Source organism: Recurvomyces mirabilis, assembly GCF_035927965.1.
Source record: "Recurvomyces mirabilis strain CCFEE 5264 chromosome Unknown scaffold_3, whole genome shotgun sequence".
NCBI classification, from domain to species: Eukaryota; Fungi; Ascomycota; class Dothideomycetes; order Mycosphaerellales; family Teratosphaeriaceae; genus Recurvomyces; species Recurvomyces mirabilis.
Genome location: NW_027041937.1, coordinates 450688 through 475451, shown reverse-complemented (window position 1 = coordinate 475451; position 24764 = coordinate 450688). Strand labels below are relative to the sequence as shown.

Genomic DNA, 24764 nt, shown 5'->3' with positions numbered 1-24764 from the left:
GTGTTGTTGTTGTGCGTTTATATGCCAACACAGTTTGCGCAGATTGAAATTAGTAGTGACGTTGAATTGTATGCACTGTTAACACTTCCGTGTACGTGTTCTGTTTGGACCGCGTAACAATGCATGCGGCTAGGGACGGACAGGGGAAAATTCTTGCATTTGGTGACGGGAGTGTACGTGACGTTGCGGCTCGACAGTTACACAATATGCACGGATCATCGCACATGCAGAACCCCAGCTGGCATGTGAATAAATCGTGGCTTAGATGGGCGTCGTGAAGTCAATGCAGGTCGGTGATGCTTTTGAATTGGTTGGTAAAGACTGCAGAGGTAACAAGTTCGTCTTGTCAATTGCTAGTCAATCAAGCATCCTTCACGAGGCGGGCACCTGCCCAAGCGTACGGGTAGTTGCGTTGGTACCAGTTGACACTGCAAGGAACTTAGTAAACGCGGCCGTTCTGGTAAATCGATCATACTCACAAGGACTTCCGCCCAGCAACCCTCGGATGCGTTGCCCATGAGCCTCCGAGCACCACATTGTGCTTTCCATCATAAAAGTCATCTGCCTGATATCAGTAACAAGACCACAGACTACCCTTTTGCCAGACTTACCACTATATGCAGGGTAGAGTTTCATTGGCATGAAGCCTTCCTGCCTCTCCAAAGCTGAGCTAGTCCATTCCCAGAGGCCACCCATTTCGCCTTGTCCGGCGAGTCTGTCACCATTCTGAGTGACTGAGACTGGGTGCCAATGCTTGAAGCCGACATTCGCCTCGTCGAGGTTGACGTAGAGCTCGTTGGGATCAGGACTGTTTCCAGCCCTGAAGCCGTTGACTGAAGGCTGGGATGGTGGTGTCTCCTCGACGCCATCGTTAACAAGATGCCTGCTATAAGTCAGCAAAAACAACACAGATGATCATGCGTGGTATGACTTACCCGTTGACTGCTGGAATTGTCCTGCCAAGAGCTTTGGATGCTTCTTTCTTCTTTGTATAGTCGGCATAGTAGTAAATGCTTCGAGCTTCCTCAAGTGTCGGCACGCGGCCACCCATGTACTGTGCACATGCAGAGACCTCGTCATATGAGGCTGATACGGGCCAGTCCAATGCTAGGTGAAGTGGCACCGGACCGTACATTGTGCGAACTGCCTTACCACGAGTGAAATAATGCAGGTCGGAGTTACCGTTCATATCTCCACCCATGCCTTCAGTAGCACTAGCACTTTCCACAGTACCCCACGAAGCAGGCACAGAAGTCTTGCCGGTGGTGATCATATATCGTGCGTACTCGCCGTTTGTGATAGGGCGAGCCTTGGCTTTGAATGAGGGCACTGTCACTGACCGGATCGGTTTCTCTACATCCCAGCCGAAGTGTCGAACAGCCCCCTCAGCATCATCGGGATCGTCCAGACCAAGGTCAATAGTTTGTTCGGGAATGTCGAACCACTTGTTCTCAACAGCGGCAGCATGTGCTTGCTCATTAAGCTTGACGAAGTCCGGCTGAGGAGCAGTCGCAGGCGGGTTGCACCAACGGCTCTGCAACATCATGTACAGGAGCGTCTCAAGATGCATCACCTCGTGCTCAAACCCAAGCCACACTGTACGGCCAGTCCAGGCATCCTCGAAGACTCTACCCGTCTTGTACAGATCTCCGACACGTTGGCGCACGCGGTCTTGGAAAGTCAAAATAACATCAAGCTCAGGCCATGAGTCCGGAATCCCACTATGAGCGTGGCAATGCTCGGGATTGTCGACGTCAGGATCGATGCCACGTTCGAATATGTCGTAAAAGTACTTCGGCTCCGTTGCAGGTGTGTTGGTGGCTTCAGTAATTTTCATGTCAAGGAATGTTGGAATGTGTCCAAGGTAGAAGATACAAGCATTGCGCAGCTTGATAGGCTTGTCCAAGAGCTCTTGGTCTGGTATCATCTGTCGCGTGACCCGGTCCCACACCTTCCAAAGCTGGCTCCAGTCATCAAGGCTCGGCACAGGCTGGGCTGCATAATCATCGGGCTTGGTGGGAAACATGATTCTTGGTTGCTTCTTCAATAAATGCAATGCTGTTAAAATAATGTTGCTGTCAGCAAACACTGTCTGTGCATTCAGCCCTACCACCGGGACAAAGCCCAGACCATTTTGTAATTAACATACCATAATCACCTGCGTCATTCGAAAGCTTGATTTTCTGCAGGGCCCCACTCTGGTTCCAGAGCTCATTGGCCTGAGCAGAGTTGTACTTGTAGCTCTCTTCGATGCGAATCTGCTCGTGGGCTTTGATGGAGACCCCAAGCACGGCAAGATCACGCTTGGGTGCAACAAACGCCTGGTGCTTCCCGCCTGCCTCATCATAGCGACCAAGAATCTCCCAGTCGGGTAGACGGAAAATCTCGCTTCCAAGCAGTGTGTTAGCGTGCTTGAGGCCATTCGCTATGAATTTGTGCGTGATGCTGTGTCTCATTAGTGCGCTGGCAAACTCATATCATTTCGATCTCGACATACCCTTTGGAGTCATTGTAGGCGTGGTAAACCTTGTCTGGCTCTTGGCATGCGTCGAGGCCAATTAAGACGCTATCGTTCGGTCCCAAGGCAGCAAAAATAGATCTTATGAAGCTGGATGCAGAGCCACGATCAAAGTTCCCGATGCTGGAGCCCAAGGACAAGATCGTCTTAGGCTTGTTGGCGTTCTGCGGCTGTTGAACCCAGGCCAGGCCGTCATCGTAGGTGCCGTGCAATCCTTGACAGGTTACATACCGATATTGAGGTGCTTCTGCCAGCGTCCTCTCCAGTTCTGACTCCATCAGATCAAGAGCATAGTAGTCGACATTTTTCTGGGCCTTCTCCAGAGCGTCCAGAAGGATCTTGATCTTCCGAAGATTGCTGTCGCTATCGTCAGCCTCGATCACTTGCGGCGGGACTGGCAAAGGCACACCCGCTTCCGAGCTCTATCACCATCGAATTGTCTTCGATGTGCTCGGACATGGTCCTGGCATGACGCTCCAACGTCTTAATCTCTTCGCCTGTCAAATAGTACTCGTCGAGATACGTGATGCGTTCGAAGAGTTTTAAACCCTCAACATCATATAATAGCAGGGTAGGCAGGGTCTTCTCCTTGCCTTCGCCAGGATTGAGACCTGCAGTGATCTCATGTTTGAGCTCATTGTTGGCAGTATCCGTCTGTATATTGAGAATTCTTCGCGCCGTTGAGCCCTTGTTCTTTTCGGTCGACTTCATGATTCCAAGAAGGAAGTCTGATGTGGATCAGGTCTGCAAAGTCAGAAACGCGCTGTAATGGGGTAACGAATAGAGAAGCACGATCGAGTGTACAATTGTATGAGTATTGATATCTTACTAAGTCTCTTTCAGGGCCAAATTTTAGGTTCTCTGGTCCTACGTCAAAGAACGTAAGTGACAGATCACTACTACCTGTTTCGGAGGATAATTTGTAAGGAAGCGGAACGAGAGTCCGTGTAAAGCCGTCAAGCTGATGCGGCATGTTCGGATTCGTGTAGTAGTGCAAAGAACCCGGCATCTTCCTGCGCCATAAGCGTGATAGCATTGCACATCCGCGTGTGGAGTATTTGTCGATGTTTGACGCTTTTGTGCGAGGAAGGGATAAGCTGCAGTGGTCCATGACGTCTAGCGTATCTGTAGATCACGGAGCCTCAAAGCATGATTCGATCTCGGTAAAGTATCAGCTAATGGCTGATGTTATGTATTAGAGATCATCCGGCTTTTGTTGTCGCAGTTCGGGCTGTCAAAACCATCCGAGGCGTAGGATGATCGTCGTGGTAAAGAAGTGCATGCGGCTTGTTGAAGCCAGGAACTCATCGTACACACGAGCAGCCAAAGCTGGACTCCTCAAGGCATAAACGTAGTGTAGCAGCCATCGTGCACATCGTGAATAGGTGATGTTGAGATAAGAAAGTTGAGGGAGCTGGTGCGGTAGAGATCAGAGATGGCGACAGCACACGGTCCACCACTAGCGTGGCTCACCGCTTGGCTGCTATAGCACGCAAGACATGATTGACTTCTGGGGCTGACATAGCAATACTCTCTAAGTACGACAGAATTGTGTTCGTCGACTTCAAGTTACTATGGTAGATGATGCCTGAGAGAAGGGCTCGAGCCGTCATGGTGATTGACCACATACTTTACTGTTTCACATGCTCCAGCGAGCATGAGGCCATGTCTACAGAAATTCCATCAGCTCATCTACGAGCTTGATGACCTTCCGCAGGTTGTCTGGAAATAACTGTCGTGGTGATCTGTCGCCTCCAGATCGACCTTTCTGTATCGCACGTCCCAATACCCGCCTTGAACCCTCCCGGTTCCGAGTGCATCGTCCATAGGCCATTGATACCAGCCGTCTATAGACCAGCCCAAGGTGGGTAGCGCAACTATTTTCTCAACTTCAGGATCTCCCTGTTCGACCGCAGGGCTCTGTAATACCAAGATAGGAACAGTGTAGCGCAGACTGCCTGGTACCGGACTTAACGCCTCTCCGAGTACGACCTTTTCGGAATCCGATAGGCGCTGCCTTAGAGATGCGAGGTCATTTGGTGTCAAGAACCGCGCGATGATGTGTTCTTCAATACTAGTTGCATGTGATACCCGAAGCCAATAACGGCAGTCCCAGAGATGCCACGCAGACGGTCCCAGTGCACAGGTTTGCTGAGCACTGTTTTCTGGCGTGAGTGCGATGACACCTGCCTTCAGCTCTCGCGCATTCGGCATCTGCCGCTGTATCGTAAGTCCTCTCCGTCCATTATCATAGACAAGGTCGACACCTGCGATTTGGAAAGACGACTGTGCCTGAGTAGCAATCTTTACTAAGACAGTGTACACGTCCTGTAGCTGAATCGTGTCCGTTGGTGCTACCAGAGCCAGAAGCCGTCTCAGTGCTATGGCTCTGATCTTTATATCCTTGCTAATGGTCAATAGTGCCGTGAAGCGTGAGATGTTGAAGTCTCGCACAAGAAGTCTTCCACACCTCATGTCGAGCTCAAGAGGCATACCTACGAGTCCCTGCTGTGCACAAAGCTCATTGCCTTCCTCTTCCTGTCTGAGCTTCGTGGCAATCTCGAGCAGCCTAGACTTGCGTAGCGCCATAGGTAGCACATCCCGGTGCAACATGTAACGCACTGTATTGCGCAGGGCAAATCGCTTGTCGTCATTTGTCTCATCCCCAAACCAGCGCACGCCCGCATCATGGCAATGGGACACGAGATCAGCCTTAGAGTATGCCAGTAGAGGGCGATAGATGGAAACTCCACCGCCCTCTAAGAGTATGCGATCAAAAGTTGGGTCGGCCTCATTTGTGTCTCGAGGAGTGCCAGATGCATGAATTCCATACATGCCGTGGCACTCAGGTAAAGGCTTCACAGCCTTGATACCTTGGAGTCCGGACCCATGATAGTTACTGACGAGTCGCATCAACACAGTCTCAGCTTGATCATCAGCATGATGCGCCACCAGCAAGGTATTGATATCATGCTCTCGACATGCTTTGCCCATGGCCTGATACCGAAGCCTGCGCGCTGCGTGCTCTAAATGTACAGTAGAGGCGGGATCGATACCATTGGCGACCCAGTCCAGTGTCAGTATTCTTGGCTGCACGTTCATGCATCGAAGCTCATGTGCTACAAATTTGGCTTCCTCGGTGCTTCCAGGTCTTAGTTTGTGGTCCACGATGAAGGCCGTCAATGATGGAGAGGGCTCGTTGCGTTGTGCGACCATACTACACAGACTAGCCATAGCCATGGAGTCCACGCCACCGCTGATGGCGAGCCCTAAAGATATCTCATCAGTATCTCCTCACAGCGGTTGCCTGAGAAAAACATACCAATTCGTGACCTGCTCCCTGATTCCCTCCATATTGCTAGGAGGGCAGATGAGAACTCGCATGCTAGTCGAGATGCGCGAGACAGGTTTGCAGTGTACATACGATCACAACATGGTTCCAGCTTGATGACGCTGCAGGCAGAAGAGATGGCAAGCACGAGAACTTGACGAGGCTTTTATGGCGCTTGGGCCACACGGTCTTGCCAGAGACATGTGTTTCGAGCAACGAGAACGCGATGAAGAAGCCACTACTCGATAATTGCTTTGCTCCGATACCATCAGGAAGGCAAACGCAACGATTTAAAAAGGAGATCCTTCCCGATATCAAAAAAATAAGCGCTGTACTCGCAGGCAATCATAAAGCCGCATCTTTGGGTATCTTGATCGTGAGAACATTGCCGTCAACATCACAAAGGCATTTCCTACTGCAAGACTCATCGCGCTTGCTCATCCGCAGCGCCTTCTCTGACATCCTTGGACTCTTCCTTTGCGGGCTCCTTGGCCATGACATTTTCGAACTGCGACCATAAGCCTTCGACTTGGCTGAACTCATTGCCCACCTGATGCATTGTCAATTGGCAATTCCCTTTGGTATGAGGATATTGATAACGTACGGCGATGACACCCTCCAGGCTCCTGTTCAGCTTGTTCATGTTCTGTAGTACGTTTTCCAGGCTCTGTTCATGCATCAGCGTACGACTCGTACATCGTAAAGACTGTGTGAGGATCGCACAGCAGCAACATCGTTTATCAAGAGAGCTCGCTGCTGCTCGAAGTATGATGAGCTCTCTGTCACGGCTGCTCGAGAAGACGGGGCCATTATGTGATCTTGTCGTTGAAATATGTTCGAAGAGAGGGAGACGCGTTTGGGCGCGTTTTTGAAGCCGAGGCTCATTTTGTGGATCGTCATCTTCATCGATTCGCAAGCACACAGCTGCCTGCCGACAACTATGAGCTGATGCGACAATAGCATAATACCAGCGGTCGTGTTGTAAGGCTTGCCCACAGTACTGCCAACATGGAGTTTATGACCGCTCTCCAGTCTGGCCTGGACGAACAGAAGCCATCCCTCTTCGAGCTCCTCTCCGAACAACAACTAGGCTCTCTCATACCACCATCTCTGCGCTACTTGCTGGCAGTAGCGACACATCGACATCCTCGATATCTGCTCCGTGTACTGAATTATTTCGACGAATTGAATGCGCTGCTGTCGCTGCTCATAGAACGACACTATCTCAAAGTCTATGGAGGAGGCTTTACGGAGAACTTCTATGGCTTGAAGCGGGCAAGGGTGCTGAGAGTCAAGGGTGGAGAGGTGCGAAGGGCTCAACTAGGTGCGCCGGCTGAGGTGAGAGAGACCTTGAAGCTGAGAAATGGAGATGTATGGAAGAATCTTGGGGTCATGGTTCTGCTACCATATCTCAAGAGAAAGTTGGACGAGAGCTACGATATCCATGCGGCATCCATCAATATGCTTGGTCAAGCATATCAAGATCGAGAGTCTTTCCCAGCAGAAGGAACGGTCAAGCAGAGAGCTATGTGGCTGTACAAGTGGTTCTTGCGGAAAGTCTATCCCAGCATAAATGCTGCTTACTTCTTCTCATTACTGGCTTACAATCTGGCCTATCTTTTCGATGGTTCAAAGTACCACTCACCATTCTTATGGCTGATCGGGACAAGGATCCGTCGTCTCAATGCCGCAGACAGCAGAGCGATTGCCATGGCTACTCAGCCCAAATCTGCAAGCCCTAGCGCTGGCGCAAGGCCTGGTCAGACGCCATCGATATTCAGCCCAAGGACGATGACCGGGACCGTGGGCCCTCGTCTCATGTCGAGTCTCAAGATACTGTTGCCCACTAGTATCTTTGCGCTCAAGTTTTTAGAATGGTGGCATGCTTCGGACTTTGCACGTCAACTTAGCAGGAAAGCAAATGAAGGCCTCGAGCTGCCACCGCCCATCATATCAGGCCTGCCTACAACAGCACGAAACACCAAATCTGGAACGGGGAACGAGAAGCCGAGTCTTTCTCGTCACGACTCCGGTGTTGACGGCCCACCAATATCTAGCACGACTGGTCTTCCGATCCTCACAGTACCTGCTCCGGCGCATACCGACCCCAACAGTGCAGAGAGCACCAACACCACTTCACTATGCCCTATCTGCGCTTCTGAGATACAGACATCAACTGCTGCGCAGACTGGCTATGTGTACTGCTACACATGCATATACAAATGGGTGGATGGTACACATCCGCGCCAGGAAGCATTCATGGAAGGCACTAGTAGTGCCGAGGACGAAGAAGACGCCAAAGGATGGTTTGAAGAAGGTGGTGGTAGCAGGGTCGGGAAGTGGGAGAGCGGCAAAGGCAGAGATCCTGTCACTGGACGAAGGGTATTAGGAGGGACTAATGGGCTGAGGAGAGTCATGGTGTGAGCTTTGGTCACGCAGACGGCCGTTTGTTCTCGACCTCGCCCGTCAATATATCAACTGGCCCGCCGATGGAGTTATGCTTGCCAGGAATGGTCTATATCTAGAAATACCCGCCTTGCGATGCCTGGCTCGCATAATCCTGTCCGAAGCCAGGCATATCAGCCGCGTCCAGGTTCATGAACTCGTCCAGGCCACTCGCTGCTGGATCCGTACCTTGAGCTCTGCCGTCATCGTCTGCTGTGTCAAATCTCGGATCAATTTGCATGATATCGTCGTTGCCAGCGCCCGCAGCTTGCAAAGCTGGATCAACATTATCGGGTAGTGGCGGCTGAACACCGAACTTGATCTCTGCACCAGAGGGAATTGCTCTGCCAAAGGCTTCTTGGCGAGTGGCTTTGCGAGTATTGACCACGGGACGGGTCGGCTGATCGGCGGGCTTGTTGCTGTTCTGACAATCGCCTCGCGCATTCATCCAGAGCGTAGCTTCTTGCACGTCTCCTTTACGCGAGAGCGCCTCATACTGCCCTTGTTGTAGGATCGGCAGAAGCAGACTGGCTTCGTACCAGCGACCTTTGACATCGTTCAGACCGACCTTCGCTTTCGCTGTGGTGAGCTTCCAGTAGCTTGCTGTACCCCGAGCGGCAATTGAGTGATTATTTCGATCACGGAGATCTTCGATGAGTCGCGGTAGTAGATAAGGGTTATCGTTCTGACCAGAGGTAGAGCTGTAAACATGAGGGTTGTTATCACCTGGTCGGTGGGTGACTGATGTGAGCCTATAGATGTCGCCGATGAGAGTTAGAGACGAAGAGCTTGCCGCGGGAGTCCCACGAGCGCGTTCGATAATGGTATGAATGATCATGATGTCAGTGCCTGATCCAACTTGTAAACGTACAGGATCTCCAACCCACACCTGCTCTGCTCCAAGGTAGATGCCATTGTAGCTCGCTTCAGTGGTACCGGGCTCGGGCTCAGAACTTTTGATGGCTTGGAAGGGGGTGTATGTAGCATCGACAGCCTTCGCGGCCAATATCGAAGCATCAACCTCGAGCTCGCCATGGCCATACCGCTTCTGCGCAATACCCTGCCAATCTGCTGAGTTGTAATGCGCTGGCGACGGCAAGTGATTTAGACCGTCATGTGTGAATTTGGGGACGCTCCAAGCAAGCCAAGGCCGGAACTCGGCGTCTGAAGATTTTATCGAGGCCGATGTGTTGTGGCCAGGATATGATAGGGGCTGCACCAGGTAGTGGTACTGATTAGGGTGACCCTGATTCTGGAGCCATCTTCGTAACACAGTGCCCAAGCCCCATGCCTGTCCACGCTTAAACCATACTAACTCGCCTGCTCTGTACATGAAATTATAGTATCTTCGATCGAGCTGCTGGTCGGCATTCCTTGGCTTCGGTAGAGCCGTGGGAGTAGGCGGGAGTGTAGTGCTCGTTGGTCGTGTGGCGATCGTGGCTGGCTCAGATTTCATACTTTGCGCACTGCTTTGTCGGGATACGGCTGGAATAGATCTGATGGAGTCACTCGCCTGCTTACTCGGCCGATCAACCTTGGCTTTGGCTCCTGGAATAGCTGCCTCGAGGTCTTCGGGTGAACAGATCTTGCAGCCACAGTTGTCGACATCGCCAGACTCATCAGTGGCAAGCCACAGGAGATGTGGGAAGAAGTCTGCTGGACTCCGAAATCTCTTCCGCCGACCAGCTGGGTGGCCATACAAATATGCGTCTTGCCTGTCGTTGCCACCACCAGCATGGGTCTTGGCCTTGACCTCAGTCTTGCCATCTCGCACAGTCTTCTTCACGTGCTCAAATAGACGGTAGTGCTCGGGAAAGGCAACAAGAACATAGCTGTGGTCGCTGCCTCTCTCATCGACACCGAGTTCTCTGGCCAACATGCCGCCAAGCTTTCGCCTCCAATCCATAGATTTAGCATCCTCGGGTCCGACCTCGCGGTAAAAGTCGCTGACGCCGTGCTTGTCGGCCGTAGTATCAAGTTGTTCAGGCGTCGGCTCATTGCGTTCACGATGCTTGCCTTTGCCTATCATTTCGAGTCTGCCATCGCTTCGCCGAATGTAGATGGGCTTGAACCGCGCCATATCGAGTCCGCGGCACCCTACACGAAAGTCAGACGTGTACACATTGATCTACACAGTCTCACCTTGCCTTTGATGACGGCTGACTGCCACACTTGCACGGTACTGATACATGTAGTCTTAAGCAGTTCCTTCCTTTCACAAGCAGAGGTCTTGCGAACAGCGCTAATGCATGCATTTCGGCCCGAAGTGGTATAGCGCCCGAGTCATAAGGTTCAGCCCTGCAGTAGCGTGGTCGCGTTGCCTGCGAGCGCGTTCTCCAGCATCATCTTACATTTTCGTTGCGCGAACACTTTGACATCAGGAGCATAAATGTTGTTGGAAGGGCCGCGAGCTGTGTGATATCTACCAATCGGTGTTCTTACTGAGCAGGACTATTGAGAAGCACCACCAGCATCGCCGTACTGATATCGCATCGCATCCTCACAGAGGCGGATTTTTAGAAGCATTCCGTGGAACAATTGTTTGCAAGTGAACCCAGCATCAACAGCAGCAATCAGGCGCCCACCGATCTTACCCAAACAGGAGTGTTAGACCTACGTCTCCACGAATAATGGACCTCGACCCTCTTGCTCTCGACCATGCTACACCTCCAAAGCGCCGGAAACTCCTTGCTGTTGCCCCTTCGCCACCAAGACTTTCGGATCTCTTGAAGGCCTTTGGTGCACAGAAAGCCCCGGACTCTGCTCGCAGGATGCAGCGCCTCTCGACTGGTCGCGACGCTAGGCCACGTGCTGCTGTCAATTATGCGGAGTCCAATGGTGACTCCACACCAGATAGCTCTCCTCGGTCAATTTCGAGCTTCGAGGATCCGCTTTCCTCCCGGACTTCTTTGCTACCTAACAGCCATGACGACAGCGAAGAAAGCGATGATGAATTGCAGTCAGCAGATGTCGTACAAGTGGCTCCACAACGAACCGGGACACGAGAACTGCCGGCTCGGTCGACAAGAAGCCTGATAAGCTACGGCACACCGAAGAAGAAGATCTCCAAAAAGCAGGCAGCAGCAGCGAAAAAGCGCCGAAGCACCAGCTTGTTGAAGTTAGACACTGTCGCATCTGCACAGACCCAACCTCAAACTGCTCGTGGCAGGATTCGTCAAGACATCCTCGACCACACTCGCCCGAAGCGCGAAGCGTTCTTATTGGCGAAGCAAGACCTCTTCTTACCCGTGCTGCCCGCTACGAATTATATCACAAAGCTTCGGCAATCCCGCCCCGAGGACTCTGGCGTGGAGGTCATCAATGGTCGCACCATCGAGCAGCCTATGGGTGTCCTAGCGACCATGAAACCCTATCAGCTGGAAGGCCTTTCATTCTTGTTGAAGATGCACGACAATGGCATGTCATGCATTCTTGGGGATGAAATGGGTCTGGGCAAGACGTTGCAGACCTTGGCTCTCTTCCAGTACCTGGTGGAGAACGAAGCGCGTGATGCTGAGCCACGACCACACCTAGTAGTGTGTCCGCTGAGTGTCTTGTCTTCTTGGATGACGGAGGCTCGCAGGTGGGTCCCCGACCTAAAAGCTATACGCTTTCACGGCCCTGTAGGCGAACGCGAGAAGTTGAAAAAGCAATTGCTTCTGCAAAGCAACGGCTCGTCCAATCTGATCAAATCCGATACGATACCGATGCCTGACATCATCGTCACGACCTACGAGACCTTCAAATCCGAAGCTAATTGGTTCAAGCGCGCTTTTGCCTGGAAATACGTCGTGCTTGACGAGGGCCACAAGATCAAAAATGAAGGCTCGCAAATGGCTACTGCGCTCTTCAGCTTGCAGGCTGAGTACCGCTTGTTGCTGACGGGAACACCATTGCAAAACAACCTAAAAGAAATGTGGGCTCTTTTACACTGGCTCCTCCCCGAGGTCTTTCCAACGGACACCTCCGTGATGTTCAAGGATGCCTTCGATATCGGCAATGGTAAGGTCTCTACAACGTTTCTGGACTCTGCTCGGGATCTCTTGGAGTTGCTGATGCTTCGGCGCATGAAAGACAGCCCAGAGATCGAGCTTGGCCTGCCTCCAAAAGAGGAGGTATTGCTTTACGTCCCTCTCACACCAGTGCAGCGCTTCTGGTATACGCGGCTGCTTACAAAGTCCGATACCGCCTTGCTCGACGACCTATTCAAGGACGTGACCAAAAAAGAGGCAGTCCCGCTGGAAATCGATCAAGACCAAGATCAAGATATCTCAGTCATGACGGCCAAGACAGAGAATGATGATCCATGGTCCGAGTCTCTGCAGCTCGCGCAACAGCAGCTCGGTACGGAGCAGTCGGAGAAGACGAGCGACTGGAAGAAACTAATGAACATCGTCCTGCAGCTTCAACGCATCTGCTGCCACCCTTATCTTTTGAAGTCGTGCCTACCCGAGCCATATTATCTCGGTGAGCATATTATCGCTGCTTCTGGTAAGTTCATCGTATTGCAGAAGCTGCTCGAGGAGCTGGTTGTGCAGCGTCGCAAGAAGATTCTTATCTTCTCTGGCTGGACTAAAGCACTTGATGTTTGCGAGGATCTCATGGCCTTCATGGGGGCCAACACTCATGATGCCAAATTTCGCTATCTGCGTCTAGATGGCTCGACTGGACGAGCGAAGCGCAATCTAGGCATTCGTATGTTCAACGACAAGAAGTCCGACTTTCGTGTCATGTTGATCTCCAGGAAAGCCGGCGGTCTTGGACTGAACCTGGCCGCTGCGACGAGCGTCATATTTCTTGACGAGGATTGGAATCCGCAGATCACATTACAGGCAGAAGCTCGTGCTCATCGTATAGGGCAAACAGAGCCAGTTACTATTTACAAGATTATCACGCAGGGTACAGTTGAGGAACAGATGATGGGACGCATCCGTAAGAAGCTATACCTCTCCGCAAAGATTACCGAGAGCATGCGGAACATTCATTCGACCGCGGTAGTTAGCAAGAAGCGCAAAAGAGGAGCGGAGAACGAGGATGAGCCAGCTCTTGGTGCTGGACAGCTGAAGTCATTGCTAAGGTTGGGCGCGCGAACTTTGGCACGTCCAGAAGTCGATCTGTCAGCGATGCTTAGCTGGAGCTTCGAGAAGATGGTTGAAGAATGCAAAGACAAAGTCGATGATGTTGTGGCTGAGGTAGACGAAGCCGGGGAACAAGCGTGGCTCCAGTCCATGGAACGTGTCGAGACCGCGGTCTTCGAGGGCAAGAATTTCCAGCGCGAGGTCGACAAGAAAGCCAAGGAGCAAGAGGAGCTCTCCCGCGCGGATCGACGTGTAGGCAAGAACACCACTGTCATGATCGACGGCTTTGCCATCAACAAAGAATCGCTCAACTGTGCTGATTGGGAGGCCGTACCGACCATGGCAGGCAAAGATCCTCGTCTTGCCGAACCAAGGCGCGAGAAGAAAGTCATGCACGAGAATCAAGCTCACTGTCAACACTGCTGGGACGGTGGCTCGCTTCTATTGTGCTCGGGCTGTCCTCGCTCCTACCACTACACCTGCCTCGACAAAGAATTCAAGGCGAAATCTAAGAGCAAGATGGGCACTTTCTTTTGCCCACAACATCAGTGCGTGGACTGCGGCAGCAAGACTGCAGAAGCTGGTGGTATGATCTTCAGATGTCGTTGGTGCGAGCATGGCTATTGCGAGGACTGTGTCGAGTGGGTAAGTTGTAATAGTGGAAATCCATATGCGAGACAGACTTGGACCAGACTAACACTTTCGGCAGGACACGGCCCGCCTCGTGGGTGGGACGTTGCAGGAGTATGAGATGATTGGTTTTGGCGAGGTGGATCAAGCTTGGTACATTGAATGTGCCGACTGCATCAAACACTTTGAGGCGCATGGGAAGGATCGCGAGATGATGACGAAGGAGCGCTCGAAGATCGAGAAGGCTTACGAGAAGTTCGCGCAGGCTTGAGGACGAAGTGCATTGGAGCGTGGCGTGGAGTGCTCAGGGACTCCGACGGCATGAAGTTTTTGCCTGAGCACATTGACAGGGTGGATTGCTAGGATAGGATGATCGGAGGCGAGGGTCGCTTGGCTAGATAGTTCACTCGAACCCGCAAAGCTTATGATATGTGTACTATCTCAAGTTCGCACGCCGTCTTCACGACCTCGACGCGCGAGCTACCTTCCGAATCCCTTGCAGCTCCAGTCTAAGTGCATCAGGGCACCGCAGCTACATACTGATGGCTCACTCATACCACCTTCAGCTCTCCAGCCATCCATCCTGCGCCATGCTCTCTAACTCCTGCCTCTTATCACCACTGCATGGCACTATTCAGCTTTCGTGCCTCTGGCGGTTGCTTCCCCCCACGTCTCGTGACTCGACAATTCACCTCAACCCAGTCCAGGTTATCGACATGATGCCTAAGATCCTGTGATCCACAGGGTTGGCTAAGACACATAGGCGGCCAAGGACCTGTGCTTGACCTGAATTCGCGTTTGCCACAACGCCATCGGCAAGCCTCTCGGGCACGTGACCGAGCGTTTTGCATCTCGGAGGGAGATAATCGCCGGGCGGAACGGCGATCAAAGTCGCTGAGCGTGGCTCATGTCCTGAATCTCACGAAAGATGGAACTGACAGGAAGTCGTTGGTGGAACGGAGAAGATGAATTTCTGAAGGAAATGATCATGAACATTTCAGCATGAAAATACATACCACGTCATATGAGTGTCCGCCAGCCTCACATGCAGACCAGACCAGGTCGCAGAGAACAACGCCACGCAAATTGCAAAACAGAATGCAACACCCTCTAATACCCATTCGCCTCGGTTCCGTTCTGAAGCGACTCGCCATCCGGCCCCATACCCAACCCCGCCAACCTCTCTTCCTCCCTCTTCTGCCTCGCAATCTCTGTCTCTCTTCGCAAAGCCTCGAGATTAAACCCACCACCGTCCCCCTCGTCATCACTATCAACATCACTCCCCTCCCAATCGCCCTTCTCGAACAACGCCCTTCCGGTAGCCTCCTTCATCTTCTGCGCCTGCTCCTCCGCGGCCTTCTTATCCATCCTCTCCTGCTTCCACTTCGCAAAGCTCTCGGGCGTCACCGGCGTCAAAGTCCCGCTCAACTTATGCCTCTCACTTTCCAAGAAATCCTCCAGCGTCAAAACCTGCTGATCCTTCTCTGCCGCCTTCTCCAGCGCCCTCTGCTCCTTCGTCTTGAGCACGAAACCAGGAGGTAGAGAGTGTTTGTACATGCACTTGTCACCCCCATTTGGACAAGTCCAGAACCAGCCGTACTTCTGATTCTCCACCGCTTCGATGAAAAACTTGCACACTTTATCCGTCGTCGTCTTCGGATTCCCATGCTTACTCATAACCACCTGCCTCAACTTCTCCTCGTCCCAATCAGCCATATCATCCTTCTTCTTCCCATCCTCCCCGTCCTCGTCTTCCTCGCCTTCCCTCGTATCCGTGTATAAAGATCTCTTCTCCGTCTTCCGCTCAATATCCAAGTCGTGACTGAACTTGCACTTCCGCCCTTTATCACATATCCCCTTCTTATGAAACTGGCACAACACGGTCTTGGGATCCACTCCAAAGGCCACCTTCTGATTATTGACTGGCTTGAATAGTTCAGCAGCTTCGCGCTTCGCCTGCTCCGCCGCCTCTTTCTCTTTCTCTCGCGCGAGCTTTTCAGCTTCCTTACGCTTTTCGTCGGGGTTTTTGGCGGCGGAGCTGGCTTGTTGGATCTGTTTGATTTGTTTTTGCGCGGCACCGCCTTTCTTGTTCTTCATGCCAAACGTCTTGTCGGCGGCGGACGCTTTGGTCTTCTTCGGCTCATTTTGGACCTTTTTGGGCGGCATGGTGGGCGAAGATATTTGCTCGTGTGCTTCGGGTGGTAGAAAGGCTGGCTTCGTCGCCTGTGAGTGTCGTTGAGGGTATGGAGGTTCTTTTCGGGCTCAAACGATCGCAGGCGAGGGAAAGCTCTCCATCGGCTCCTAGGCTTAGACGTATCTGAGCGTCGTGCTGTGTCTCAAGATTATCGAAGGATGTGTGCTCCGAGTGAAAGTTCTCGAGGACTTTGTGACGCAGTCGGCAGAGCGTGGGGTTTGGTGGCGGCGGCTTGGCAGGGCGAGTGTGAAAGGAAGCCCTAACATGCTTCGGCAAAGCCATCCGAAGGACAGCTCTCATTCAATGCGACAATTGAGCATGTGAAAGAATATACCTGCGAACCATCTCACGATACCATCAAAACCCTCGGCAGCGATCACCAGACCATTCGACCGCAGAACAAGCGACAAGCCAGTCCACACCAACATACACAACCGCAACGATGATCTCCGACAACTCCCTCTACAGTCTGGCCGTCTTCCTCGGTAGCGCAGCCATGCTCCTCATAGTCCTCTACCACTTTCTCGAGATCAACGCCAAGGACAGCAAAGAAACAACACCCCTCAGCAACGACCGGAAAGCTGATGCTCTGCCGCAGAAGTCGAGATGATGAAAGGGCCCAGTCTTGTTCAAACCCGAAAGGCACAAACGAGTGTTTGTGAGATTTTCGACAAGGGATTCGAGGCATGGCGTCCGGCACTTGGGAGATGGATTTTGTTCAAGATGAGGATACGAGGGATGGAAGATGGCTGAAACGCAACCAGCGAGTCCCGAGTACATGTGCGAGACAGGCAGCGAAGAAGCTAGCGAGCAATCGAGCTGCTCAAGGATCGATGCAACACTGGAGGGAGGGACTAGGCATGCACAGGACTATCTACATAGTCATCCGACTCTCTCTCTCTCTCTCTCGATCGAGCCATGGCCTCGGAGCCTAGCCATCAAACACCTACATCTTCTCCATCGCCTTCATCCTGCACACCCTCACTCTCAACCTCATCCTCAAAATCCTCATCATCCAAGAACCCAGCTCTCCTCTTAGCATTAGCAAACGTGCTCCCACCCTTCTCCAGCAGAACCCCAACAACCCTCTTATGCCTGACAAGCCCATCCAACTCCGCCTTAGCCTTCTTATCATCCATGGTCAAACTCGGCCCCGCCCTATTCAGTGGCGCAGGGACAACACGTGAGCCAGCTTCGGGAAGAGTAGACATCTCTTCAAAAGGCTTGATGATAGGTGTCACGGATCTCCCTTGTGCGTCGGATAAATAGGCGTCCGAGTCAGCGGCGTTATAGTCTAGGCGAGGCGTCTAGGTCAGCAGGGATGTCAATATCAGCATACTGTACACATGCCAAGACTACACTATAAGCTCACCTGATGTACCAGCCCTAGGACCATCGCCCTGCTCCCAAGCCAGCGGCTTAAAGTGCTTCTCATTAATATGTGCCAACCAACCCGTCAAGTCCACGAAACTCGCCACACCATCATCTGTACTCCTCCCTTTCCCCTTCCCAGCACCAACGCTTTCGCAAGCCTGCCACCAACATTCGAATTGCCTATGGTCGTTCGCACGGCCATGGACTTTCACGACGTGCTTCTTCAACGTATCGTGGTTGTGGAGCTGAGCGTTGCAGTCCTTCCAGAGACAGTACCAGATCTGCGGTTGTGCTTCGACCAAAGGCTTTCCAGCGGCCGTGTCTTTCTTGTGAGGTGCCCGCTGTGCGCCAGGTTTCGGCGGAGTAAGACCTTGCGCTTCGCGGGAGTGGACGGCTTTCCGCCAACCTACTGGTCGGCCTTTCTTCTTGACCACATTGCCGTTCTCGTCGACCTGTCGGAAGGCTGCGTAGCCTACAGCTTGGCCGGTTGGCGCTGACGCGGGTGTCGTCTGCTGGCCTGGAGCAACCTGGCGGACAGGCGTACCGACGTTGCCGCGCCCTGGAACAGTTGCTGCAGTGGTAAATCCTGGCATGCTCTGCCTCACTTTCCGTGGTCGGCCAATCTTCTTCTTGGGCCGTTGACCGGCCTGCTGGTTGACAAAGTGGTAGCTGACAGTACCATCGCCGTTCTCGACCGACTGCTGTACCACACGCGTAGGTGCAACATCTTCCTCATCATCGGCATCAGCGGCATCATCAGTGAAAAGGGCAACAGTGTTGTTCCTCTTGACTTCTGTTGCTGCGGCTGTGGGCGCTGCCACTTCAGGGTCGATAATGTCCCAGCGTATAGTCGACAGATCACTCCTGTTACCACGCTGTCCATCGAGCTCGAATGACCCACCATGATGACCTAGGAGATTGAGCATAGGGTTGAGATGGGAGTTGAGGCCACGCATGTCCGGATGGCGGCCAGTAGCAAGAAGCACGTCGCGAGCAATAGAGCGTACATCGTACCTGTTCTTGCGCGCTACACGATCACGCATGATGGGCTCGACAAGCATACATCCCTTGATGCGTTCATGTTGCTTGTGTTCAAGAGAAGGCCCTTTCGATTTCGTCATTGGTGCTAGTGGTGGCAGTAATGATTGCATTTCTGGGGTTGGAATCACATTTGGTGGAATATGAGCTCGAGGCATGGCACCCCACGGTACGGCAGGCTGTGGTACACCTGCCGACATTGAGTTGAGTAGCGGGGCTGGTCGCTTGTAGAAATCGTTGGCATTGATCGGCTGTGACAGACTTGGTGGGCCGTTGGACGGCACGGGTTGCGGCTGAGCTGCTGGTTGAGCAGGTGGCATCTGGAATATCATCTTCTTCGGGGGCGCCACGTCATCGTCGTCGGACATTTCAGCGGTCAGGTCAACCAGATCGCTGAAAGTACGCTTACGAGCAGCCTCTTCCTTGTTCGCAGGCGGTCTTGGAGGCTCCTCGGGCTTGATCTCGGGCTTGATCTCTGCAGGTGGTATGGGGTCAGATTGAGGCCTTGTGTAGTGGGCCGATGCACCAGGTGGGAAGAATGTTGGCGGCGCTGCGTTTATAGCTGCAGGATGCGCGTTCGTACGCGCAGGAGACTGGACAGGTCCACCCATCGTAGCCGTAGGAGCCTGACCCGCATTGCGATCCATGCTGTTGACCTCACGTGCAGCATCCGACAATGAGGTGAATGTGGGAGCCTCGTAAATGACTGTCGTTGGCGCTGCTGCTAATGCATCCTTCTTCGGCCTACCCTGCTTCTTTTTCGCAGGCTGACCATTGACCGGCGCCGCAGTACCACTCACATTTGCCAACGGCGCCGCCGGCACTGTTTGTGCCTTCATGCCCTCCGGCACTGCCTTGAGCAACTCACGAGCAAGCGAAGATCGCTCGAATCGTAATCCTAGCAATTCGAGAGCTTCGCAAAGCTGCACATACGATGGATTCTTGTCCAGGATGGCAAGGATTGCTGCGCCTGCCACAATCTTGCCTGCATTCTCGGGCAGGCCAGTCATCCATTTCGCAGCAGATTCGGCAAGGGCTCCCTTCTTATGGGGTGGCCAAAGCGATGTATTTGCGTTCGCGACGCTGGGTGTAGCAGGACTTCGTGGAGTTGCAGATTTGCCCTTGGACGAGGATGGGGTCGCCTTCGCTGGCGTAGGCTTTGGCGGGTTTTGGAATGGACGAGCACTACCAGCACCATTTGCAGGTGTTGCACTAATCGCTGCTGGTAGAGCTGAACTAGGACCAGCAGGCGTCTTCGATGATTGAGATGGCGACTGTGAGGCATGCGTCTTCCGCTCTTCTTCCCATAGCTTCGCGAGCATGGCGGGATTCTTCGAATTGAATTCGCGCATCTTCTTGAACATCGCACGCATCTCAGCTTCTTCAGCATTAGCTGGTGGCGCCTCCTCGTCCATTGCATCAAAAGTGGAGCCCGAAGCCATCCTCTGGAGAGCGTTGGCCGCACTTTTGCTCTGCTTCTTCTCTTCACGAGCCTTCTTGCGCTGTTCCGCCTTCCTGTTGTCGACCTCGGCTTTCTTTGCAGTTGCCTCAGCTTCAGCCGCCTTCTGCTGTTCCTCCTCGACATCTCGCTTCTCAGCGGCTATGCGATCTTCTTCCGCCTTCCTTGCTGCTAGTTCTTCCTCGCGCTTTCGCCTTCGCTCTGCCTCAACTTGCGCCTTTCTTCTCCACTCGGCAGTGTCGTCGTAAACTTGAGCGGGATTCACAGTCATTGTCGTGGCTTGCTGCGGCTCCACTGATGCGCTATCTTGCCTGTTCGCTTGCGCTGCTAAATTTGCAGATATACGAGGGGACGGCTCGTGATGATTGGAAGTTCTAGAGCTCTGCTTGTGATGCCCTTGAGCTTGGACCGCATGAAGTGGGCTGTTGTACCGTTGAGGTTGCTGAGATTGTGGCGTTGCGTTATAGCCCGCACTGTAGCTTGCAGTGCTCGGTGTGGCATTGTTTGTCTGCCTCGACGTGTTCTGGTAGGTCTGGCCGGCGTGGGACGTCGCTGCAGTCTGCGTCGGTTCCGGTGCGCTCACACGGCCAAAGGTATTGGTTTGGGTTCTGTTTGGCATCTGTACATTGTCGGCATAACCATAATTTGCAGCAGTCCATGCCGAGCCATCATAGTTCTGGCCTGCCCTCCCCGTAGTTGGCTGTTGGTTGAAGTCTTGTCCAGTCATGCTGGTTGCTGCCGCTCTACTACCCGCACCCGCATTCGCCGACGCATACTGCTGCTGATCGTTGTAACTACTGCTCCCATAGCCTTGATATGCGGCACTACTAGGGCCAGTCGCATAGGTGGTGGAAGCAGGAGTTGCGTACGATGGCGCAGCACTCGTGTTCGAGCCGTACGTATACCCCGTCGGCTGGTTCTGCTGACTCCCTACTGGATCGTAGTAAGAGTTATTGTTGTTGTTGCTGCTGCTGTTGTAATTGTTGTACCGCGACATCATGGCCCGTCCGAGATACGTTCCTTCCGCGGCGCCAAACGCCGTCCCTGGCCCGATGTCATGAGAGGTTCATGGATGAGATGATCGTAATCGCGTCGTCGAGAAGGATTTGGGTTCGTGTGTCGAGAGGCCTGGGCGAACGCGTCCATGAACGGCGTCACTTTATCTTCAAACGCGCCTCACTCGCGAATCGAGGTCGTATACGATGGCGGCGGAAGCGTCCGCACTTTCCGCCAAGACATGGAGCTGTCGGGCGCTCGGGCCTCCACCACATTCGAGAATTTGGCACTTGCGACTTTGAGAAGTTGGAGAACGAAGACGGCAATATCGAGTACGACAATCACCCTCTTCGTGCACTCAAACACCGCCGACATGACGAAAATCAACAGCCAGACACACTCCTCGCGGAGAAAGAGCCGCAAGGCTCACTTCTCCGCCCCCTCCAGCGTGCGCCGTGTGATCATGAGCGCGCCTCTGTCAAAGGGTAACATAGCAAAAGACATACATCCACTAGCCACTCACCTACTCACCTGCTAACACCATCATCGCAGAACTCCGCGAAAAGCACAACGTATGATCGCATGCACATGATGTTCCCCCACCCCAACTCACACATCTACTGCAGGTCCGCGCGATCCCCATCCGCAAAGACGACGAAGTCATCATCAAGCGCGGCACCAACAAAGGCCGCGAGGGCAAAGTCGTCGCCGTCTACCGCCTCAAATACGTCATCCACATCGAGCGTGTGTCGCGGGAGAAGAGCAACGGCCAGAGCGTGCCGCTTGGCGTCGCACCCAGCAAGGTCGAGATCACCAAGCTGAAGCTTGATAAGGACAGGGAGAACATCTTGGAGAGGATTGCGAGGGGTCGCGATGCGCAGAAGAAGGTTAGGGAGAAGGGTATCACCAGCGACTAAAGGGTGGCTGACCTGCATATGAGGATTGGGAGAGTGAGCAGCCAAGTACGCTTCATGATTAAGCGGCTGGCTTGCGGCGTGAGGAGGAGGACTGGTAGCGTTCCTGTTGAGTACTCCTACCTACATCAACTCGGCGCGCATCATCGCCTTCGACATCACTATCTCATCCCACATTCTTTCATCTCCACTTCTCATAGCTACGGCTAGGATTATCTACTCGGCAGCCCAAACCCATGGCTACAAGCAGTTATACGACTAGCCAATATTGATACTCGGGATGCTCAATGTATCCCTTCTCGCCTGCAGAGCGCTACTTGACTTGCTGATAGCAGTGCTTTGATGGTGAGAGACATGATCTCTTGTGATTACTCTTGATATATTCGACGATGAGCATGATTCAGTTTGCTGTTCCATTCTGGTTTTTGTGGAGTATATATCTGGAACCGTAGAGACCAAACTTTCTAGCAGCAATGAGAAGACACGATATGAAGCGAGGAGTTACGAGCTACCATCTAGAGGATAGAGCACAACAGAATGAGTTTCAATACTTGCCCCTCATGATCCGCTCGACGTCAAACAAGCCAGAGCGCCCTCCATGTCATCGACGTCCATTTCCCGCAGGCGAGCTTCTTCTCTTTCCAACGCTGCCTCGAGCTCACTCTTACCCATCCACACTTTCTCCATACCACCCGTCCAAACCGGCACCTTCAATACTCCCTGCTTCAACCTCATCCCTTGGCCCCTCAGCGCCCCCATAGCCCTCACAGCCGTTCTCAGCTGTCTCAAAGCTTCCGAGAAGTTGATCTGGGATCCCACCAGGTCGAAACTGCCAAGAGACATGATCGAAGCGTATACTCCCTATCTTCAGACCGCGCTCATGCAGTTTTAAATTCCGAAGCCAATGCACAAGTGTTGGGGACGTCTTCAAGGTCCTAGCTATGAAGCTTTCGTTGGTGCAGAAGACGACGAAGGTAGTTTGGACATAGTAGGTTTTGATCGCCTCTTGATAGAATCGCATACAAGTAAACAGGATTCCGTGACGCGGGAAGGAGGTCTAGTACTCTGTTCGTCCAGTGGTGTTTTTCGGGTCCGGTTTATGGTAAGAGCGAACGTAAGCAGATGGTGTGCCGATTGCCAGTTCGAAGATCCGTCGACGAGTGTCTCCGGGGATGATGTCGAGATCAGATGACGTGCAGCTAAGGTCTGTGGACTCGGTGGGCTTTGTGTGCAGGTGGCCCTGTACGGCGCTTTCTTGAGGGTTCTCGCGCTCATTGGTAATGTAGGGTATAGTAAAGGTCCTCTTATTGCATGCCATGGCCTCTTTCCACTCGCCAACGTGCTCGCGCATGCGTCTGCTGCTTAGCTTAGACATATTTGCAGATAAATCAGGTACGTCTGTGGTGTCGCGATGGTGCGTTCGGGCGGCCAGATTTGCACTGTGTATCTACCACTAAGTCTGAAGATATTAGGATGAGCCTTCCGTTGTGGAAACTTTGATATTGCTAGTGACGAAGCAGCGGCTCTTTGCTGGTAAAAGCACTTGTCGTCTCGGTCCGCACCACGATTACACTTTCCTCGGACTGGGAAATCGCCAATTTTGACCTCAGCGCGACCAAGTCCAACACAACTTCCGTTCGTAGGCCTCTGTGCGTAGTCTGCCATTACTGTATCGTCAAGCAAAGTTTCCTCTGTCATGTCCCTGGAGAGTCCATTCCAGGGTGCTTTTTGCTACGATATGAAGATCTCTGCCGAACGAGGAACCGGATTGCGCCGACTGTCCTCCACACGAAAAGCACGTACATCTGTTTCTCGTGACCCCCTTTGATTGCTCTTAGCGCCCTCAAGCGCTCAGGAAGACTTGCCAGCCTCTGATGTTGCCTTCATAAACCGCCAAGTACTTTCCTGAGCATCGAGCAAGGCGACCGCGAGCTTCTCGCCTTCGTCTTCATTTGGTTGATGTCTTGATAGTACGTCCGCATAAGTCCGGAGCGAAAGGAGCGCCTAAGGTCGAAATAATTGGTTGGTGGCTGTGAAGCGTCTCGCCGTTGTCACCACAGAACAAGACGAGGCGATGACTCATGCCGCGCTCAATGTGGTGATCACGTCTTAGTCGAGATCCTTCACGCTTCTCTGGTATGTCGCGAGAGGCGTCGAGGTCCACACAAGCTCCCCTGTTGCAAATAGAATGCTTGCCTGGATCTTCCCACGCACATGCTCCAGACTTGGCACCTGAAGCTGCTTATTGATGACACGCTGCAGCACCTCCTCAGCATACTCTGCCAAAGACCGCGACGCCGCTGGACCAAAGACCATTCCCCGGAACGTGTAACAATCATAGGCCACATGCGCAAGGGCCAGCTGGGCATGTTTCGGCAACGACTCAAGCCAGTGGCAGAGGATACTGCTACTGAATACGATGAACTGGATTGTGCTGTAATAGATGCCGGATGCTTCCTGGTTTGTTTGGCGACACACGAGCATAACTGCAGGCACTGCGGGCTCCCACTTTCGGTGTATGAGGCTGTGCCGCTGCTGCCCGATCGGTACCTCTTGACCGGCAAAGATAAAGTTGTAAATGCGATTGCGGAGTTCGGGAGGAAGGCCAAGAAGTCGCGACGGTGTAGACTCTGCCATTTTGCAGACTTTCCCCTTTGGTAGGCCGTGGTCGTCAGACTTCCAGTCCTACTTGTGTAAATACTCGAAAGCGGGAGATCGCCGGCCTAATCCGTCTCTAGCGGAAGGTGCGCTCCGTGTATACAGGAGAGGTGACGTATTTGGAAGCAG

General features: G+C 52.9%; 10 protein-coding genes across 10 annotated transcripts; 3 read left to right on the top strand and 7 right to left on the bottom strand.

Annotated features, from left to right (window-relative positions):
- Window positions 1-361: 361 nt before the first annotated feature.
- Window positions 362-3229, bottom strand: LTS14_001498 (uncharacterized protein; the record flags this gene model as incomplete). Its single annotated transcript, XM_064834207.1, has 7 exons — window positions 362-428; window positions 480-561; window positions 612-883; window positions 936-2058; window positions 2150-2445; window positions 2498-2875; window positions 2928-3229. The coding sequence occupies 7 exons, from the start codon at window positions 3227-3229 to the stop codon at window positions 362-364; spliced, it is 2520 nt and encodes an 839-aa protein (XP_064698071.1).
- Window positions 3230-4210: 981 nt separating this feature from the next.
- LTS14_001497 (uncharacterized protein) lies at window positions 4211-5872 on the bottom strand (the record flags this gene model as incomplete). Its single annotated transcript, XM_064834206.1, has 2 exons — window positions 4211-5735; window positions 5841-5872. The coding sequence occupies 2 exons, from the start codon at window positions 5870-5872 to the stop codon at window positions 4211-4213; spliced, it is 1557 nt and encodes a 518-aa protein (XP_064698070.1).
- Window positions 5873-6273: 401 nt separating this feature from the next.
- Window positions 6274-6492, bottom strand: DAD1 (Dolichyl-diphosphooligosaccharide-protein glycosyltransferase subunit dad1; the record flags this gene model as incomplete). The annotated part of the gene is made up of 2 exons (XM_064834205.1): window positions 6274-6399; window positions 6454-6492. The coding sequence occupies 2 exons, from the start codon at window positions 6490-6492 to the stop codon at window positions 6274-6276; spliced, it is 165 nt and encodes a 54-aa protein (XP_064698069.1).
- A 365-nt stretch (window positions 6493-6857) lies between these two features.
- On the top strand, window positions 6858-8273 carry PEX12 (ubiquitin-protein ligase peroxin 12; the record flags this gene model as incomplete). The annotated part of the gene is made up of 2 exons (XM_064834204.1): window positions 6858-7187; window positions 7266-8273. The coding sequence occupies 2 exons, from the start codon at window positions 6858-6860 to the stop codon at window positions 8271-8273; spliced, it is 1338 nt and encodes a 445-aa protein (XP_064698068.1).
- A 97-nt stretch (window positions 8274-8370) lies between these two features.
- LTS14_001494 (uncharacterized protein) lies at window positions 8371-10485 on the bottom strand (the record flags this gene model as incomplete). The annotated part of the gene is made up of 2 exons (XM_064834203.1): window positions 8371-10391; window positions 10437-10485. The coding sequence occupies 2 exons, from the start codon at window positions 10483-10485 to the stop codon at window positions 8371-8373; spliced, it is 2070 nt and encodes a 689-aa protein (XP_064698067.1).
- Window positions 10486-10924: 439 nt separating this feature from the next.
- Window positions 10925-14273, top strand: LTS14_001493 (uncharacterized protein; the record flags this gene model as incomplete). Its single annotated transcript, XM_064834202.1, has 2 exons — window positions 10925-14017; window positions 14082-14273. 2 exons carry the CDS (start codon window positions 10925-10927, stop codon window positions 14271-14273), a joined length of 3285 nt encoding a protein of 1094 aa, XP_064698066.1.
- Window positions 14274-15112: 839 nt separating this feature from the next.
- Window positions 15113-16168, bottom strand: TMA46 (Translation machinery-associated protein 46; the record flags this gene model as incomplete). The annotated part of the gene is made up of 1 exon (XM_064834201.1): window positions 15113-16168. One exon carries the CDS (start codon window positions 16166-16168, stop codon window positions 15113-15115), a length of 1056 nt encoding a protein of 351 aa, XP_064698065.1.
- Window positions 16169-17134: 966 nt separating this feature from the next.
- LTS14_001491 (uncharacterized protein) lies at window positions 17135-21064 on the bottom strand (the record flags this gene model as incomplete). Its single annotated transcript, XM_064834200.1, has 2 exons — window positions 17135-17490; window positions 17569-21064. 2 exons carry the CDS (start codon window positions 21062-21064, stop codon window positions 17135-17137), a joined length of 3852 nt encoding a protein of 1283 aa, XP_064698064.1.
- Window positions 21065-21211: 147 nt separating this feature from the next.
- RPL26A (60S ribosomal protein L26A) lies at window positions 21212-21980 on the top strand (the record flags this gene model as incomplete). Its single annotated transcript, XM_064834199.1, has 3 exons — window positions 21212-21548; window positions 21616-21635; window positions 21690-21980. 3 exons carry the CDS (start codon window positions 21212-21214, stop codon window positions 21978-21980), a joined length of 648 nt encoding a protein of 215 aa, XP_064698063.1.
- Window positions 21981-22535: 555 nt separating this feature from the next.
- On the bottom strand, window positions 22536-22820 carry LTS14_001489 (uncharacterized protein; the record flags this gene model as incomplete). The annotated part of the gene is made up of 1 exon (XM_064834198.1): window positions 22536-22820. One exon carries the CDS (start codon window positions 22818-22820, stop codon window positions 22536-22538), a length of 285 nt encoding a protein of 94 aa, XP_064698062.1.
- Between the last annotated feature and the right edge of the window lie 1944 nt (window positions 22821-24764).